The sequence below is a fragment of the Anguilla rostrata genome, chromosome 12 (genome assembly GCF_018555375.3).
Source record: "Anguilla rostrata isolate EN2019 chromosome 12, ASM1855537v3, whole genome shotgun sequence".
NCBI classification, from domain to species: Eukaryota; Metazoa; Chordata; class Actinopteri; order Anguilliformes; family Anguillidae; genus Anguilla; species Anguilla rostrata.
Window position 1 is genome coordinate 16,753,870 of NC_057944.1, and position 20,606 is coordinate 16,774,475.

The 20,606-nt window shown below is 51.3% G+C and overlaps 1 protein-coding gene across 1 annotated transcript in view; it reads right to left on the bottom strand.

Moving 5' to 3' along the window:
- The window catches only part of zgc:153039 (uncharacterized protein LOC767698 homolog), a 41,421-nt gene that overhangs the window by 2,904 nt on the left and 17,911 nt on the right, over nt 1-20,606 (bottom strand). Inside the window, exons 7-10 of the mRNA XM_064301858.1 lie at nt 16,178-16,335; nt 15,231-15,313; nt 10,429-10,553; nt 3,517-3,709 (exon numbers count right to left, since the gene is read on the bottom strand). Coding sequence (XP_064157928.1) covers nt 3,517-3,709; nt 10,429-10,553; nt 15,231-15,313; nt 16,178-16,335 — 559 coding nt within the window. The remainder of the gene's footprint in view (nt 1-3,516; nt 3,710-10,428; nt 10,554-15,230; nt 15,314-16,177; nt 16,336-20,606) is intronic.

A 20,606-nucleotide genomic window follows, 5' to 3' on the forward strand; every position in this document is an offset into this window, starting at 1 on the left:
CACTCGCCAGCGGCCAATTACTTCAGGAAGTGGCGAGTACAAACCAGTGAGCGGTCCAATTAGTCACAGGAGCCTTATCAACAAACCGATATTTCAAGACCTGATAGGATGTGACATCACGCTAGAGAGACAGCAAATCAAATTTATGTATTTTGCTCACTGCCAAGGCTTTATCTCCCCACTTGGGCCGTTTTCCTAGACTTTTCCCAGACAGCGGGACATCTGAGCACTTTCCCCAGCATTTCCGGGACTTTCCAGCACGTAAATATTCTGTATTTTGTCAGGCGGAGTGAGGCTTTCTGAAGGTTTTGGACTCCAGTGCGCTGAGTAATGGCGCAGACGCGGTGTCAGGAGAGACGCCTCGGCCCGCAGCTGCGCTCGTGTGAGGAGCCGGGATAGCGCACGGCTGTCAGCCCCTGTGAGCGTTGCCACGGTCACCGCCTGATAACACAGCGCGAGGCACGCCAGCACAATCAGAACCAGCCCTTTGTCCACAACGATCAGCTCCAGCCTGCGGTGCGCCGGTCCGGCCGTGACCTTTACCCACACAAAACCAGCCCCAATCCCAGACGAGGGAAACGCAGCCGAGGAACGTTCCAGATGCTATCGCCCCCGGCCACGAGACGGTGAGTCACCCGCGAAGAAGAGGCGCGAAGATTCACGCAGGCACACCGACGCAGGAGGGAAACAAACTCACACGTCATGTTTGGATCGAGTCCACTTCAGTGCGTGAGAGCGGTCGTGTTGCCCGTGCTGATTTTACCCTCGCCTCTGTGCGGCAACAAGAGATTACAATGGCCTGACTGACAAGGGACAAGTACCAAATAAGCCCAGCCCCCCCTAATCCCAGCCTCCCCCCTTCCCAAACCCCTGGCAATGCCCTCCAGACAGGAGCAGTCTTCCAGAGAATTACAAATTACATCCAGAGTAATGCCAGGTCTGGAGCTGAGGAGGCGACAGAAGACCAGGGCTGTGAGTGAGGGAGGAGGAGTGACAGAGTGACAGAGAGTGAGAGCACGTGCACGCGTGCGCTGCCGTGTAGAATGTATTTGCGCATGCATGCGCATGTGGAGTTGGGTGTGGAAGTCTGAGTAAGGGTGCACGACTCCAGCAGCGCCTCCCTCTCAGGGTCACAGTACGTGTGCGTGCGTGAGGTCAGACCGATCCCTAGGGCAGACTGCCCGTTCCAAAATCTAACTCAGAAGCCATCAACAAATGTGTCCACAACACCACAGAGCGATGAATACATCCCAAAACCGGAATGTGAAATGTAAGAGCGCGCAGCGAGGGAGGAGCACGCCGCCCTGTGCTTACAGAGCTGGTGTACGCGGGGATTAAAGACACAGCGTTAATGCTCTGGTGCTCTGGCGCGGTGCTCATGGCTTACAGGCGGGACCTGCAGGAGGGGTCACTGAACAGACCGGCAGGGGGGTCATGAGTCACGTCCACACGCACCATAAGAAGGCGAATGATTACGCTGCGATAACATCCGTAAGATGGCGGCAGGGATAATATTCACAAAAGGCGTAATAAAGATAATAACAACCATCATCATTATCATCAGCGCCACCGCCGCCATTATGACACATCATTACCACACAAAGGGACGTGCTGGGGTGCTCCTCCCCACACCGAGGGGTCTGCTGCTCGCTGTGGACGGAGGGAGCGAAGAAGGGAAGGCAGAGGTGGGGGGGGGGGGGTTACAAAGCCCCCTGCGCTCCCCGGAGTGGTGCTGAATGAAGGAGATTGTGAGGCTGCCTGGTCCGGGACCCCCCCAACCCCCCCCAACCCCCCCCAACCCCCGCACTCGCACTCTCAGATTATCTCCTCAGTGTGGGGGGAGGCTCTGATTATCTCTCTATTGCAATAGGGACCTCTGCAGGGCTTATCTCTGCCCTGCTCTGCTGCACGGTACACACACACACACACAGACATGCACACACACACACACACACACACACAGACATGCACACACACACACACACACACACACACACGCACACGCACACGCACACACACACACACACGCACACACACACACACACACACATACACGCAAGTACACACACACACACACACACACACGCACGCACGCACGCACGCACGCACACACACACACACACACAGACACACACAAGCAGTCACACTTTTACAAACACACATTTACACTACTTCGCAGGCACACACACAAACCACATAACCGCTCACATTTCCACACTCCTTTACACACCGTTTTGTTCACAACAAATTTTCACAATCACACAAATGTTTTTACAGTTACACACATATACAAACACACATATTGTTCACACTGACTACTGCGCTTCAAACTCTCAGACACAAACACACACTTTAAAGTAACACACTCATGCGCATTCAATATAACCATTATTTGAATAACATTACAAATGGCCCAGAAGGTGATGTAAAGTAGACAAATAAACACTCCCTGGCTAACTTACTCATCTAAAACTATAATATTCCCCCCCAAACTGGTACCCGAGTCCCTCCCTCCTGTCCTTCCCCCGGCCTCTCTCCTCTGTAAGTTAAGTGGCTGTAATAATGCTCTTGGAGCAGGCTGGCATTTGACTGGCTGCCGCCGTGCTGGGCGCCTGGCACCTTGCCCCCTGGCAACAGTCCCCTTGGCAACAATGCTCCTTGGCAACACTTACTTAGCCCCACTAGCAGTGGTGGTGAACAGCAGACTCCTGAAAGAGGACGCACATACACGCGCACACACTGGCTCTAAGATTCTTACATACATGTACGTGGATAAATACACACAAACACACACACACGCACGCACACACACACACACACACACACACACTGACCCTCCCACAAACTGACACGATAACAAAGGACAGCTGTCCTGCAGGTTGGGTCAGCGCTGTGGGCTTGCTGATGTGTACAGGTGTGTGTACAGGTGTGTGTACCTGGTGGAAGATGAGGGCCTGGCTGATGTGTGCAGGTGTGTGTACAGGTGTGTGTACCTGGTGGAAGATGAGGGCCTGGCTGATGTGTGCAGGTGTGTGTACAGGTGTGAGTACCTGGTGGAAGATGAGGGCCTGGCTGATGTGTGCAGGTGTGTGTACAGGTGTGAGTACCTGGTGGAAGATGAGGGCCTGGCTGGTGTGTGCAGGTGTGTGTGCAGGTGTGTGTACAGGTGTGTGTACCTGGTGGAAGATGAGGGCCTGGCTGATGTGTGCAGGTGTGTGTACAGGTGTGAGTACCTGGTGGAAGATGAGGGCCTGGCTGGTGTGCAGGTGTGTGTACAGGTGTGAGTACCTGGTGGAAGATGAGGGCCTGGCTGATGTGTGCAGGTGTGTGTACAGGTGTGAGTACCTGGTGGAAGATGAGGGCCTGGCTGATGTGTGCAGGTGTGTGTACAGGTGTGAGTACCTGGTGGAAGATGAGGACCTGGCTGATGTGTGCAGGTGTGTGTACAGGTGTGAGTACCTGGTGGAAGATGAGGGCCTGGCTGATGTGTGCAGGTGTGTGTACAGGTGTGAGTACCTGGTGGAAGATGAGGGCCTGGCTGATGTAGCCCCAGCTGCTGGTGGGGGACAGGTAGTGGATGAGCAGCAGGAGCAGCAGCATGAAGGCGATGCTGGCCGAGGCGTAGATGGCGTTGATCAGGAACATCATCACCGCGCATCCCAGAATCCCCAGCACACAGGTGTGCCAGGTGAAGTACCGGAACGTTGGCCTGTGCAAGGGTGGGGGGGTGGGGAGAGAGAAGGACTGCAATGAGGCTCTGCCCTCTGTCTCCTCCCCCTGCGCGGGTCTGTGACAGGTCTGTGAAAATCCCCCTACTGTGGGGATTTTCATCACTACCACGGTAAAATGTACATGAAGAGTGACAGGTTTACACACAACCCCTAACAAACGCACATCATTGAAGGACACCCAATAAAACAATGACCCCTGAACTCTGAAAGATCAAAATGTTAAAGCCAGGCAATGACATCATCCCCACACAGAAAGGCAGAGCGGGGGTTTCAAAGACCTCTCTCTCTCCTCTCAGAAAGATGGAGAAAATAAAGAACGGAGAGAGTGTGAGAGAGAGAGAGAGAGAATGAGACAGAGAGAGAGAGAAAGAGAGAGAGAGAGAGAATGAGACAGAGAGAGAGAGAGCCCACAGCAACCGCGTGGGAGCAGAACTGGACGAGCGAGAGCTCCCCTCCGCACCCGCATCCGCGCAAACACGAGCGGCGCGTTGGGGGGGGTGGGGGTGGAGAGGTGCCGGTAATTACAAGCTAAAGAGGAAAAAGCAGAGATAATGAAGCGATCCGGGGCACGGCCGGGCGACACAGGCCAAGGCTGGGCTCCACTCGGCCGGGTCATCAATCACAGGCCGACCCCAATCTCCGCCAATAACGCGGCTTCATAATAAACAGCCATTAAGCCTGTTCCTGGCTAGTGTAATTACCATTTAAATGAGTCGTCTCCATCGTCAGTTTACCCAGCTGGGAAAATTGCGCGCAGAAGAAAAACAAAAAGAAGCCTTCACGCCACGCCTGGGGGAACGGAAACAGTGAGGTGTGAACCCCCCCCAAACCCCCACCCTCAGGCTCATTCAGCGCCCCAAAACACACACACACACACACACACACACAGCCCACGCCCCCGATCTGCCACCATTTATCCACCCTCTTTCTCCTCGCTAGAATTCCATACTTTTTCCACTTCCCTCCATTTACCTTTCATTTTACAGACATTTGTTTCGGCTCACCTATCCCAGCTCTCCCCTCTCCCCCACCCCTCCCCTCTCCCCTCTCCCCCTCCCCTCCCCTGCTGGCTCCCTTCCTCTTGTTGTGGTTGTGTGCAATTATGTTAAAAGCTTGCTCGGCTCCTCGACAACTGCCCCCCCCCCGCCCCCCCCCCCCCCCCTCCCTGTCACTCTCTCGCTCTCACTCCGCCTTTCTATTTCTCTCTCTCTCTCTCTTTGTCTCTCCAATCCCTCTCGTTAGTGACAGTGCATCTCTGGCAGGTTCCCCGACCGCACTGATGTCACCCTGCAGACATCAGCAGAAAACTTCCCTGCCGAGTGCCACGTCTGTGGTGAAATGACATCACAGACCACTCACTGCCAGGCAACCCACTGCCAGTATCAACCCCCCGGCTCACAGACCACACCCGCCGACAAACCCACTGCCAGTATCAACCCCCCGGCTCACAGACCACACCCGCCGACAAACCCACTGCCAGTATCAACCCCCCGGCTCACAGACCACACCCGCCGACAAACCCACTGCCAGTATCAACCCCCCGGCTCACAGACCACACCCGCCGACAAACCCACTGCCAGTATCAACCCCCCGGCTCACAGACCACACCCGCCGACAAACCCACAGACTGTATCGACCGGCGACTGAACATCCGCCACGACCTTCACCCGACACTGAGCGCGGAGGAAGTCCCCGCCCACCAGACCCCTGGTCTGTGCTGCGCTTCTCAGTGCGGCCTGTGATCCCAGTCCAGGTGAACATCTGCTTTCGTCGCGCACGCACTCTGATTCTACACACTTCCTTTTGCAGTGCGTCACGCCCACCCCAGAGCAGCTCTCTCTGCACAATCTCTCCATCGGTTTTACATGAGCCCCCATTTCCCCTCCAACAGAAGGGGGATGTGAGCTTGGGTATCTGTGTGGAAGGGTTAACGCCCCCCCCCCCGCCCCCCTGCCCCCCCACCCCCAAATCATACGCAGCTCCATCATCGCTGGGCAAAGCTCCAAGCCCCAGCCTGAGCCATTTCAGCTGCTGAATTATCTGAACTGAAATTACAGATCAGCCGATACAGGGACTTACAGCTGTCAGTCACACACACACACACACACACACACACACACACGCTTACAGTTCACCGTCCCCGCGGATTACAGAACACCGAGCAGAGATCTGAGCAACACACTGCGTAGCGTTCAGCTGCATATTGATGCCGTTAGCTCGCTAGTTAGCGACCTAGCGCTAAAATATTACACCAATAATTCTCTGAAATGAGCAGAAGCCCTGGAACTCATTCAGGCTAACTTATTGTTTGGGAACAATGCTTGAATGGCAATTGTGCAATTTCACTGCTGTCAACTAGAATTAAACATAATTTGTGGGTGGCAGAAAAAAAATCTAAGTATGTAGTAATTTATGATATGCATAAACTCCTTCAAAGTTTCTCATTTAGGCCATTTTTCAAAGCACCTCCTGACAAACCCAAACATGGGAAAATGCAGCCGCAACACAATTCAGCGCAGCACAGTCCACTGCCCTCCCAGTGCAACCCCTGCGCTGTTACTTACGTTTACGGTGGTAGTAATCAAAGCAAACACAGCTTGATTCACTGAGGTAATGAAACGCACCGTTTTCCTTTTTATGGTCACGCTCGGCCAAACCGGTTTCCCCAATTAGAGAATGCCATACAATTCCCATCGGAATTTTCACCGGCCTCTCGCAGACGGCTGACTGCGGGGAAGCGGTCGCGGCTTCGCTCACAGTGATGCGAACTCCGCGCAGAAGAGCTCAGGTGACAGCAGTCAAATACCCGCATGTGGTGATGAAAATAATGACAAGCTGCTGAGAGCATGAATACCAATGTACACATATCCTCAGTAATAAACAGGACTGTAATTCCCACCGACGTCACCGTGAATAATCTGTCAAAATCTACTCTACAAAGAAGGGCACTGCACATAACATACTATAAGCTCGCAGGTAGTAAAAAAGTGTTTTACGCTTTTGGGTGAATTTGAGTAACATCTCACTGGACAGTGATCATAAGAGGTTGTAAGGTAAAGGCATATCCGTGGAAACTCAATAAAAACATATTTTAAATGATCGTTTTAAAGGTCACGGAATCCACGCAGGCACAGCCCGACTACTTCTGAACATGGCAGGAGAGGCACAGTGCAAATGAAACTGGATCTGTACGGGCCGGTGTTTATACAGGCACAACGTCCACAATCTGACTTCATTAGACCAGCAGGTGTGGAGAGTTCACACACACTGATTTGTGGGGTTCTGAGGGTTTATTTAAGCGTGAGAACCGTCTGACTGGTCTCCGTGTCCGCTTTGCCTCTCTAGACGTCTATGGTTTTACCATCAGTCTACCACAGAAACATCTGCGGATTTGCCATCTGTAGACCACAGAAGCGTCTGTGGTTTGACCACCAGATCCAATTCAGTGCACTGATCTACAGGGTGGGGTGGGAACAGGAGGGGGAGGGAGGGGGGGCAAAGCCAAAACCCCAGAGGAACTGCATGAAAAAATGCCTCATTTAGCTGCGCAATTGTATCCAACCATTAACACATAACTCACACACACAAGCACACCCGCGCCACCGCAGACCCTGCATTTAAACACACGCAGACGCACTAAACAAGCAGCGAAACCGCCCTCCAAAATGCTGTTTGCCACAATTCAACAGCACAAAAAAGCATCCGCCTGAGCCAAATTTTGGGAAAAGGCAATGTTTCTGCTAAATTAGTTATGCTAATTACAGCGCGTCTCTCTGAGGACAGCACGGCTAAATGGCTTTTAATTCCTTTCGCCTCAAAAGACACGTGGGAGAAAACAACAACTGCAAGGCTGACAACAAACAGCGGCAAACTAATAGAATTAAAAGGGAGAAGGAGGCAGCCGTGCTGGGGAGGGAGCGGCTGCTCTTATCAGCCCCACGCAAGACCCTCGGCAGGTCCGGGCCTGCGGAGAAATGGAGTTCAGGTTCTGCCACGGCTTAAACAGAGCGAGGCGCGGAGCGAGGCCCGGGGAGAGCATTACAATGCAGCTTTGTGCTTCTGTCTCTCAGCGTAAGCATCGCACCCAGTCCCCACCGCACACACGCGCACACACACACACACGCACGCACGCACAACACACAACACACACCACGCACAGCCACACACCACACGACAACCACCACACACACACCACACACGCACCACACACACACACACACACACACATCACACACACACCACACACACCACACACACACACAGCGCACACGCACACGCACACACGCACACACACACGACAGCACGCACACACACATGCACCACAGCACACACACACACAGCACAACAACACACAAAGCATACACACACACACACCAGCCACACACACACACGCAACAACACACACCACCACACACACACACACACACACAAGACACACACACCGCCAAGCACACGCGCACGCCCCACCGCACCGCACACGCCACCACCGACGCACACGCCCAGCGCACGCACACGCACACCAGCACGCACAGCTACGCAACTACACACGCACGTACGACACACCGCACACACACGCACGCACGCACACTCGCACACACGCACACGCCACGCATCACACACACACGCACACCACACACACACCACAAGCATCACACACACACACACGCACAACCACGCACGCACACGACACACACGCACGCACACACACCACACGCACACGCACAGCACACACACACACACACGCACACACACAAGCATGCACCAACACACACAACACACACACACACACAACGCAGCACTGCGACACACACACACAATCACACACACAGCACACACGACACACACACACAAGCATGCAACCAACACACACAACACACACACACCCACACACAACAGCATGCCAACCCGACACACACACACACACACACACAACACACAAGCACACACACACAAACACACAGAAGCACACGCACACACACACACACACACACAACACCAACACAACACTACACACAGAAGCATACACACAAATACACACACACACACACACACACAAGCATACACACACACGTGCACACACAGGCTGTTAATAATTTTGTTAATAATTTAATAAAATGTTAATTATCACAATTTCTAACCTATTAACATTATAAAAAATTTGCAACCTATTAATGTATCATAAAGACTGTTAAAATTTACAGACAATACTGTACATATTACTGCTTAATACATTTGTAACATATATTGCTTTTACATTCTGAAAACGGTGGCTTAAACCAGCAGCAGTTATGGGGAATTTCTCCAGGTCAACAGGCAAACAGCACAGATTTTTTGCTCATGCCAGCTAGTTTTTTCATTGATGTTAAGTACATAGGTGCAGTACAAATATTTACATTTTAAGTAACGTTGAGTGCCAAAGAAATTCAATGTTTTCAAACCCACCACAGCTAGTAATGGATAAAATGGACGGAGTAAACAGTAATGTAAATCCACAAAATGTCCGGTACTGCTTTCTACTAATTAGTTCCTTTTTGAAGTCCTTGTGCACAGGTGCATCTTTTCAGCCGGGAAATGCGGTTTGTTCATTTAAATTTCATCACCGTTTTACCATTTTAAATTATGATTTCAAGCACTGCATTTTTTGCAGACCCCAATGTGGTGATTAGAATTTGCATTTTATATCAAGTTCTAGTTCCGAAATTTGAGCACGACTTGATTGTGTTTGCATGTGAGAGACTGTAATTGACTGTTGGGCTACATCATTTCTGGCTTTACAGCTGAGTGCCAAGGAAAGTAACAGTCATGTTGTGCACCGAATCAAATGCTGTCATTTGGAATTTATGTATATGTATGTGTATGCAGCAGAGTTATCTTTTAAATGTTCAAATGTCTGTCCACTAAAGCGCAAATGTTTAAGGCATTATTCATGGTTTTAACAGCTCATTCAGTCTTATTCAGAGACTGAGGCTTTGCAACCAGCAGCAAACAGAATCTGCACCAACCTCTCCACATGGCCCCACCCCCAGTAAGTGATTTCAATAGACAGATTGAAACGCAACAAAGGACGCCGTCATCGCTTAAAACAAAGACAGTACTGCCGACCATGACTGGGTGGCCTGAGGTACTACGAATGTACAGATTTTGGTCGACTGAAGGGTGCAAAATGATCACTCACTCATAAGGGTACATCAGTATAACGTGCAGATTTTAGCTGCAGTCCTTCGGGCTGTGCGTTTGCACTTTGGTTCTTGGTTAGCACTAGAGCATTAGCGGTGTTTTATCTTCACTCCTTGGTGCGGGGCCGTGGTTAGTTTAATGCACTCATGGCTCTGGATAAGAGCGCTCGCTAATTGAACGTAATATAATTAATGTCATGTGCAAGATGCAGGTTGTATAACTCCAGATGCAAGCTGTGATTCAGGTTGGCGATAAAAAGAAAAAAGGGAGGAAATGGAGGAAAAGAGGATAGGAGGGAGAGAGAAATATTGAGGGCCAAAAAAACAAAACAAAAAAAACCAAAAAGAAAACAGCAACAGTTGTGACAATATGCCTGGAGAGAGAGGGTCTTCATCGGGTAAATATTCAGACAGCCAGATAATTTGTGTGTTTACACAGTGGGGGGGAAACTGGTGAATAACAGGAGTCAAAGGGTCTAGAGATGACATCTGGTGATGGACAGGTCAAAGGTCAGCGGTACCTGAAGTTGGGCGCGGATGCCCACTCGAGCGCCAAACAGGCCAGGTCCACAGCAGCGTACACCAGCAGGAAGAAGATGGTGACAATGCTGGCGATGGTGTTCAGCTTCCCGGAGAACAGCACCAACTGGAGGGCAAGAGAGCGAGAGAGAGAGAGAGTGGGAGAGAGAGAGGCAGAGCGGGTAAATGATACAAGCTGTAGCAGTGGGGACGGCGATGCAGTGAGAACTTTGAGCGGACGCTGCCCATCTTCACAGGGACAGAACCTTTGAAATTAAGAAATGGCCGTGAAACCCGACGCGTGCCGGGCGCGGGTGTGAAAATCGACATTTCCTACGAGCGGAAATATGAATGGAGCAATTACTGCTTCATCTCTCACGGGCGATAAAAGAAAGATAAGCAATCTGGCCTCGCCTGTGGAGAAGGGTGCTGCTGCACCTTATCAGCTCAAACTTGACTTCCGAGCCAATAGGGTTTCTTGCAATCGTTACGGTCCACCAGGACAACTGCGTATTGATTTAAGAGGCGAAAGAAATACTGGCACCAAACGGCAGAAAATTGGCCAACGCTGCTGAAAGAGAAAGGAGTTTCCACTTAAAACTCAAATGGAATACATCATGAGCATGACCGATTCAAGTCTCCATACAGCGTATGAGGACACCAAAGATGGCCAAAAAAGTTACAGTAAACATCTCGAATGTGCTTTTTTGCACAGACACATTCTGGCTGGCTTCATCTGGGAAAGCCAGCCAGACATTCACTTCATATCACTGCACGCGCTGGAGGCTTCCCCTGTGTTTGGAGATAATCTGGCCGCAGCGGCTTTGAAGTGTTTATCAATCCTTGTGAAGGGCCTGGACAGCGGCCGATGCTTCTTGATGACAGGCCATAGATGCACACGCGAGATTGCTGAATTTTCACCGAACTACATGTTGTTTACAGAGCAGAGGACAGCTATGACCGATTAAATACGTTTTGGAGTGTAACAAATAACAGTGCCGGTGCTAGAATGAACATGTCGTGAATTCATAAGCATTTCCCTCGCAGTAATTGTGTATAGTTCCATGACTTCCTGCCACTTGACCATGTCCTGCTAACGACGTACAGTATACTTAATACCCAGGTCACACTGAGGGCGCTCCCTACCTAACGAAACTTACTGGGGCTGAAATTGGGAGTGGGAGGAGCACAGGTCTGAGTAAATTAATCAGCCCGCTCCAGAGGAACATCCCGCTAAGACATTCAGCAGCGTGGCGAGGCGCCCTACAGCCCGGACTGAGCCTGGACCGCGCCCTACAGCCCGGACTGAGCCTGGACCGCGCCCTACAGCCCGGACTGAGCCTGGACCGCGCCCTACAGCCCGGACTGAGCCTGGACCGCGCCCTACAGCCCGGACTGAGCCTGGACCGCGCCTACAGCCCGGACTGAGCCTGGACCCGCCTACAGCCCGGACTGAGCCTGGACCGCGCCCTACAGCCCGGACTGAGCCTGGACGCGCCTACAGCCCGGACTGAGCCTGGACCGCGCCCTACAGCCCGGACTGAGCCTGGACCGCGCCCTACAGCCCGGACTGAGCCTGGACCGCGCCCTACAGCCCGGACTGAGCCTGGACCGCGCCCTACAGCCCGGACTGAGCCTGGACCGCGCCCTACAGCCCGGACTGAGCCTGGACCGCGCCCTACAGCCTGGACTGAGCCTGGACCGCGCCCTACAGCCCGGACTGAGCCTGGACCGCGCCCTACAGCCCGGACTGAGCCTGGACCGCGCCCTACAGCCTGGACTGAGCCTGGACCGCGCCCTACAGCCCGGACTGAGCCTGGACCGCGCCAGCGCCAGCTGGGGGAGACGCACGGAGCGACAAATAAATGGCCACGGCTCTGAAATCCTCAGCTGCTGGATCACACTGGGAAAAGCGATAATTACAGACAACCGGGGCTGTCCAGCATTTGCAAATGTGGCTCTATGCATGCTGGGATATTATCTGCTTCTCTAATGCTGAAGCATCGCGTATACATGCTTTGCATACACCCAGGTGTTTCCATCTTTTGTTCACCAACTGTTTTGTTCACCACACGCATGTACGCACGCACGCACGTACGCACGCACACACACACACACTGACACAGACACACACACGCAGCCTGTGCATTTTTCAGTTAAGTAAGGTTTACAACTGAATTTAAATTGCATTCCATTTCCTTTCTTTTAAATTCAAGTTAAACAGTGCTTTGGCAAATTCACCTCAATATAAAACAGTGCAGCATTGGGACTCAGAGAAAAAAGCCATATGATTAAAGAAAACAATTAAATGTGTGCCTGGCTGGAGCTGAGATGCAAGTGACAATATTATCGCCTCTCAGCAGGGGGAAGCAGAACTTACCTTTCTAAACTCACGAGGCCAGCTTAAAACAAACATGAACATGTGAACATCCTAGCACACACACGTACCCACGCACACACACACACACACACACACACGTGCCCACACACACACGTACCCACACACACACACACACACCACACACCAGTCCAACACACACACCACACATGACACACCACATGCATGCATGCACGTGCAGCCAAACATGCACACACAGCAGCACACACAGCACACCACACACACAATGCAGCAACCACCGCAGCATACACACACACACATGCACTGCAGGCACACACATGCATGGTGGGAAAAAATACACAAAAAAACACATCCAAATGCACACGTTTACTCACACACGCATTTCCTCACAGCTGGTTTGTCTGCTGATTGGTCAGCTTTGTTCCTGTGTAGGTGGGGAGGTAATGACCAGCAGGAGTTATTTTCTCTTTAATGGGAATGACTCTTTGTCGCGGTCCTAATTGCGTCTGAGGAAAGGGGCTAGTAATGGAGCTAATCTCCGGTTTAACAGAGTGACAGGTGACAGAGCATCCTTAACATAATCACTGCCACAGGAGAGGAGTAAGCGAGTGAGGTCTGTGTTTGGAGTGCGCTTAACGCAGTCTCTCACCGCCTGTCTCTCTGTCCCTCCCTCCCTCTCTCTGCAGCGAGACGGACTGGAACACTGCCAGGCTCCCAGACTGCTCTCTGAGACGCAGACGGGCCCAAACAGGATCACACCTGCCATCTACTCGCCGGCTGCCAATCAGAGGCCCCCCGGGGTCGTTAGACACCCGACCTTTCTGCTTTCGGACCTCGCCTCCAACAATGACTAATTACTGAAGACCGCTTGCCTATTAATCAGGCCTGTCCCAGGGCAGTTTTAGTAGCATTGATCTAGTCCTCACGACGGCACTGCTGCGCTCTCGGTCAATAGCAGGTCACCCCCTCATCGTTACAAAGCCTCCACTCACGATTCGATCCGAGGGCAGTTCAGTATCACACAACAAACTCTTTGAGGAGCTTTAAAACGGCCGATATGACGTTGAGGAACATCAAAATCAGGAGCCGCTACAATTTAGAGAATATCAGAGCTTTTTGTTTACAGGACAATGGATTTCAGAGACTGAGCATTAGCAGAATCAATAGGCTTTTACCAGAGTAAAAAGCCTAGAGTCATAAAGAGTCTGTTTTGTATATTAAACACATCGCCCCCTCCCCACCCCCCCATTGGATACCTTTCTCTCTGTGCATCTCACTTTGCCTCTTGGGCCCCTCCAGGAGAGTAACACCCATCAGTATCTGTCAGCTCTTAAATGGTTTGCCCCCCCCCTCCCCCTGTCTCTCTCTCACTGTGTTTGTTTTACAAGTCAGACGATTAGCATCTCACTGGTGTCAACCCGTGAATCATTTTAATGAGGAGAAAGCCTGCGCAACCAGCGCTAATACTAGCCATCCCGCTAACGATCTCCTGCTAATTGTGCCCCAGTGAAGGACCACCTCCCCTGGGGTGCACCCCCTGGGCCCATCCCCCCTCCCCCCCCCCCCACCGCCACCACCCCTGCCACCCCCCTCTGAAGAGAAGAGAGCAGGAGGGAGGATCACGCATCCTCTCCCCCCTCTATTAAACTGCAGTCAGAGTGTGAAAGGTAGGGGGCATTTTTCCACACTCTGAGGCACATAACTCACCGCACCTGACCTCTCCTCCACCGTAACACCCCCCCCCCGCCCCGGCCCTCCCCCCGGCCCTCCCCCCTCGCCAAGCCACCCCTCACAAACGCGCAGCCCCGCGTAACGTGTTCACTCAGCTTCCAGTATGGCACACACGGCACTCGCCATCGGTAGACTGCATCTAAAAATATCACAGCTAATTAGTACCGCAAAGTGCCTCCCCAACAGCTAAAACGAACAATTAATGATAATTGCAACATAATTACAATTTTTGCTTATATTTACAGAATACAAAAATGTGATATTAAAAAAAAAAAGTGCGGCTACTCCTGGTTCGCATGCTATTGAATGTCCTCAGCTGCAGGGAAACACACAGTGATATTTTCACATTTGTAAAGCACTGCTGATTGCCATTTGCCATTAAAGAGTTTCTTCAACAAAGTTTAGCTGATCCAGAATCAGTAGCCTAAAGGCCACCACCAAGAAGGCTAAAGCAGTGGTACCCCACAATGGTTTCCCACAATGTGCCTTACGGTGTTTACAGTGAACTACTTCCAAAGGGAGTTTCAAAACACTGCAAACAGTGCTGAGCAAACTGCTCAGCCATGACGGGAAATCTGCCTGAACTCACAGCAGGAACAGAACATGACGGGCAGAGTCCAATCAGGAGTCATGCCAGAGGGTGAAAAGCTGTGAGATTTCACCTCAGCTGCACTGCAGAAGGATGCCAGCGGTGGCGCTCTCGCTCTCCCTCACCTGCACGAGGAACCAGGAAATGAGCACGGAGGTCCAGGGGTTCCCGCTACGCGAGGTCCTCTTGGCCGGTGACAGCGCTTTGCCTGCAGGGGGCGACAGAGGCAGGCGAGGCTAGACAGCTCTGTCACTCGCAACGAACTGGACTTCGACGAATCGGCCGTCACTTACACTCGCTTACTTACGGACGGAGGCGGGAAAAGAAGAAAGAGCAGGAGAGGAATACGGGCAGACAAGAAGAATGAGAAGAGAAAAGATAAGATAAGGGGGGAAAAGAAAGCGGTGTGTAGAAGGCAAGAAAGAGCTAGCGGAGGAGAGCTGACCCTTTGGCCACGCTAGATGGATGGAGGAGGGTGGAGCTGGCAGCACTTTCGGCCGAGCGGACCATCCATCACTCAGTGGGCACGGGGTACAGCGCTAAGGTCGGATGGAGGAAGCACAACACATCCGTCACGCCTCCCACAGCGGGGCTCTCCTTCCACCGCGCCGACGGCTTCAGGAGAGACAGGACAGGGGGGGGGGGGGCACCAAAGCCTTTCGCTGTAGAGCAGGAATGAGCGCAGGACTGACCGTGGGCTCCAAAGAACCAACATGCGCACACTCACACGCGCTGCCTTTAGGTTTCCATCTGATGAGTTCAGAAAATATACCAAACCTGGAAGTTATTAACACAATCGTTCCATTAATGCTTCAGAGAGCAGGTTTTTAGGAATGTTCTTTTTTAATTCAAGTCAGTGTTCTAGAACTTTATTGCCCTCAATTGCCAGTAGTGATTGTGACATGAGCATTAGAATGTTCAGTTAAGAACATTCTAATCACATGCTTGTGATCTCACACTTGAAAGGGTTAAGCACCGTGCCTAGGGAAGCAAGGAGAACAGAACAGAGGAGAGCAGAAAGGGAGTGAATAAAATAAGTAGGAGAGAGAAGAGTAGAGCACAAGGGACTTACCGAACAGGTCGTCCCTCGCCAGGGCGTACAGGATGCGGGACGCCCCGATCAGGTTGCTCATGGCAGCGGAGAGGGTGGAGGAGTACACGCCGATGGTCACCAAGGGGTGCCACACGTTAATGTCCCGCAGGAAGCTGTAGTCCCTCTGCAACAGGATGCTGAGGAGAGACGAGCGAAAATGAGGCTCCCCCACCACCGCGAAACCGCAGGCCTACAAAGACCAGCGTCCACCGAGCCATAAGCAGCCAGGGGTGACACGCAGAAATCAGACCAACTCAAACGATGACAGATCCGGGACGAAGACTCCGGCGAACAGAAGCCAGAGAAGCCATTACTGTAATGAGCGTCCCGGCGGAGCGGCGGCTGTGATCGGGGCCCCCGGGGGAAGCGCTCGGCAACGGAGGGAGCCCCACCGCGGCGCCGGCCACAGCGGCCGCAGAACACCGCGGCCGGACGCAGGAACACACACACACCGCACAGCGGGCAGCACACCACAACCACGCAGACACACACACACACACACGCACACACACACACACGCACACCACCGACACTCACACGCACACGATCGCATCATCAGACACACAACACACGACTGACCTCATCGACACACACACGCAACACACGCATCCAGCACACTCCATCGACAACAGCACACGCATCTCAGCCACACTCCCAATCAGACAAAACAGCAGAATGGAACGGTCTATCAAAATACTGCATGCTTTATTTGTGCATTAAGGAAGAAAGAAAGAAACACTCCACAGATCCTGGGATGTGTCGCTGTCATTGTGAGGTTTGGTGATTCAACTCGGCATAATTGCAGCAGCGGCCCAATTACAGTTAATTGATGTCTAATTACCACTAATGATGATCCTAAAAATACATGTTTACACAAATGTACAGAGTTTCACAAATTCATGCCTCTAAAATGTTGTCATTTACGGTCACTCGATGGTCTTCTCAGTTGTACACTCAGCATCACATTTACAGGGACAAATGTCTCTCTCCTCTCCTCTGCCACGCTCACTCGTTCTCTTAACCTGCCTCTCTCTCTCCTCCCTCCTCCTCCACCCCTCCCACCCTCTCCCCACCCCTCTCCTCCCCTCTGAGCAGATACACACTTTCACAACACCATCACCACTTCTCCTGCAGTGAACAAGAGTGGACTTCTGTGTTCTCCAAGCCTATGACTATGTGTATGTGCGTTTGCTTTCAAAGGAGCATGCTTGACAGCGTAACTGCGCAAGTATGAATGGCTGAGCGTGAGTATGTGTGTATGCATGTGCGTGCGCAAGTGTGCCAGTGAGTGTGTGCAAGAAGGTATATTTATGTACATATGCTCCAGTGTATATGTAACTGTGTGTGTGCGCGTGTGTGAGCATGTGTGGCAGCATGTGGTCAGGTCCGATCTGCAGCTCTCTGGGAAGTAGCAGAGCGACGGGCAAAAGGTGACGGAAGCCCTGGGCTGCAGTTGGTGACATCAGGACGGAGTGTTAGTCTCGGCGAATGAGGTCACCGTCTGAGACAGGAGCAGCGAATGAGGCTCCAGCTCTCCTCCTCCCCGCTCAGACACAGCCCTTCTGGACGCGCTGCCTTCTCTGTGTAAGAGGCAATTTGCTTATTGATCGCAGCGTTTGGAATGGCAGGGACACACTGAGTGCATTAGTCTCAGAGAGGGAGGGAGGGAGAAATGGAGAGTGCTCAGTTCACATTACACAAAGCAGGCTCCATTAATCAGTTATGAGCTCTGCCGTTTTCTTCCCCCCTTTATTTGTCAGCATTGGGCACCCCCACCATTCGCTGGTATCTCAGCCCAGTAAGCAAAGCAAATAAAGAAGTCTCGCTGTTCCCGTAAGCGCAAAGCACGCTGGGAAACACTGAAGCATTACCTCAAGCCTGCTCAATGGTCAGTAGCTGGAGATGGATGAAGCACAGCAACAATCCAAGAGATCAGGACCATGACCATGACCACAACCGCGGGGGTACAGTCCTGCCACAGGTCTCGCTCGGTCCCCTCTGCCTCTCAGCCCCAGTCTACCTCTCTCCTAATTAATACTCCCATCACGTTTCTTTCAGGTTGAGCAAGTTTAATAGTTATCATCACAGACCTATTAAGTATTGTTTGGTCGATACAATGATCTGAACTCACAATCATTCCACACGAAAACAGAAGGAGGAGGAGAACAAAACCTATGAGCTTCTTAAACAGCGGCTTTGAGATGAGTTAGTACTAACTGAGCACCTGTGTGTGTGTGTGTGTGTGTGTGTTTGTGTGTGCGTATGGGTGTGTGTGTGTGTATGGGTGTGTGTGTGTGTGCGTGTTTGTGTGTGCGTATGGGTGTGTGTGTGTGCATATGGGTGTGTGTGTGTGTGTGTGTGTATGGGTGTGTATGTGTGTGCGTGTTTGTGTGTATGGGTGTGTATGTGTGGGTGTGCGTATGAGTGTGTGTGTGTGTGCGTATGCATATGGGTGTGTATGTGTATGCGTACGGGTGTGTGTGTGAGCGTGTGTGTTCGTATGGGTGTGTGTGTGTGTGTATGGGTGTGTATGTGAGCGTGTGTGTATGGGTGTGTGTGTGGTGTATGGGTGTGTATGTGAGCGTGTGTGTATGGGTGTGTGTGTGTATGGGTGCGTGTGTGTAGTGTATGGGTGTGTGTGTAGTGTATGGGTGTGTGTGTGTAGTGTATGGTGTGTGTGTGTGTTGTATGGGTGTGTGTGTAGTGTATGGGTGTGTGTGTTGTATGGGTGTGTGTGTGTGTATGGGTGTGTGTGTGTTAGTATGGTGGTGTGTGTGTGTATGGGTGGTGTGTGTGTTGTATGGGTGCGTGTGTGTGTGTATGGGTGTGTGTGTAGTGTATGGGTGTGTGTGTGTGTATGGGTGTGTGTGTGTGTGTATGTGTGTGTGTGTGTATGGTGGTGTGTGTAGTGTATGTGTGCGTGTGTGTGTGTATGGGTGCGTGTGTGTGTGTATGGGTGTGTGTGTAGTGTATGGGTGTGTGTGTGTGTATGGGTGTGTGTGTGGTGTGTTGGGTGCGTGTGTGTGTGTAGTGTATGGGTGTGTGTAGTGTATGGGTGTGTGTGTAGTGTATGGGTGTGTGTGTGTGTGTGTGTGGGTGTGTGTGTGTGTGTGTGTGTGTGTGTGTGTATGGGTGTGTGTGTAGTGTATGGGTGTGTGTGTGTGTATGGGTGTGTGTGTGTGTATGGGTGTGTGTGTGTATGGGTGTGTCGCAGTGGTTATTAATCCCCCTGATGGCTGGCAGAGAGCTGAATAAATCTGTGTGCGTTTGACATTTTCAACCGCTGCCCGAGAAAACAAAGACCTCATAAAAAGCATGACAGCACAGTGTAATGGGAGGCTGGGAGCACCGACAGGAGAGAAATAAGAGACTCAACAACTGAGCAGGGACTGCAGGACTGCAGAAAGACAACCACACACACACACTCACACACACACACGCTCACAGACACACACACACACGCGCACATACGCACACTCACACACACACACACACGCGCGTGCACGTACGCACGCTCACAGACACACACACACACACGCACATACGCACACTCACACACACATGCATGCTACGCTCACATACACACATACACACACTCACAGACAGACACGCTCACACACACACGCACGCTATGCACACAGACACACACGCTCACAGACACGCACACACGCACACACAGACACTACTCACATTCATTCAGTGCGATTTACTGAGGCGCCCCTGGACCACACTCACTCTTGAACACGCATGAATGAATAAACTGTTATAAATCGTCCTTTTAGTTTTGGTCAGGCTTCTGTGGAGGCTTTTAAAAAAAGATCCATTTTTGTAAGCATAAGGTAGAAGCTCTAACCATACAGAATTATACAGTAACCTTTCTCTCAGTCAACACTGTGTAGCAGACGTCTTCTCATGCATGGTAAACACTATACTAATTGTTACATCACACCAGCTGCAAATGTCAGCAATACACCATTATCACCAATGGATACCGTTAAATTTAAAAACCTTAGCAGGAAATCGATTTATGTTGATTTTGGCAAACAAAACCAAATTATAAATATTTTGTTAAAATCAGAGAAAAAATGTCCTCACAGTCTGAACTACTGACAAGTGACCAGATCGCTTACTCCTAACTGTAAGGAGCTATATAGGCTATAAGGAGTATTCTCCATTATGTAACATATTCTCCATTATGATTTTTTATCATTCCTTTGGTATCTTCAGAGTAACAACAAGAATCGGTGGATAGAAAAGTTTACGTGACGTATGAAATTTTCTCAGATATGAAATATGCTAGGATGCGAATGTACTGTCGGCTAAATGACAAAACTGGATTAGCGAGCTGGTAGCCAAGCTGAACAATAACCACTACTATCGCTCTTACTGCAGTCAAGGCAGACCAACT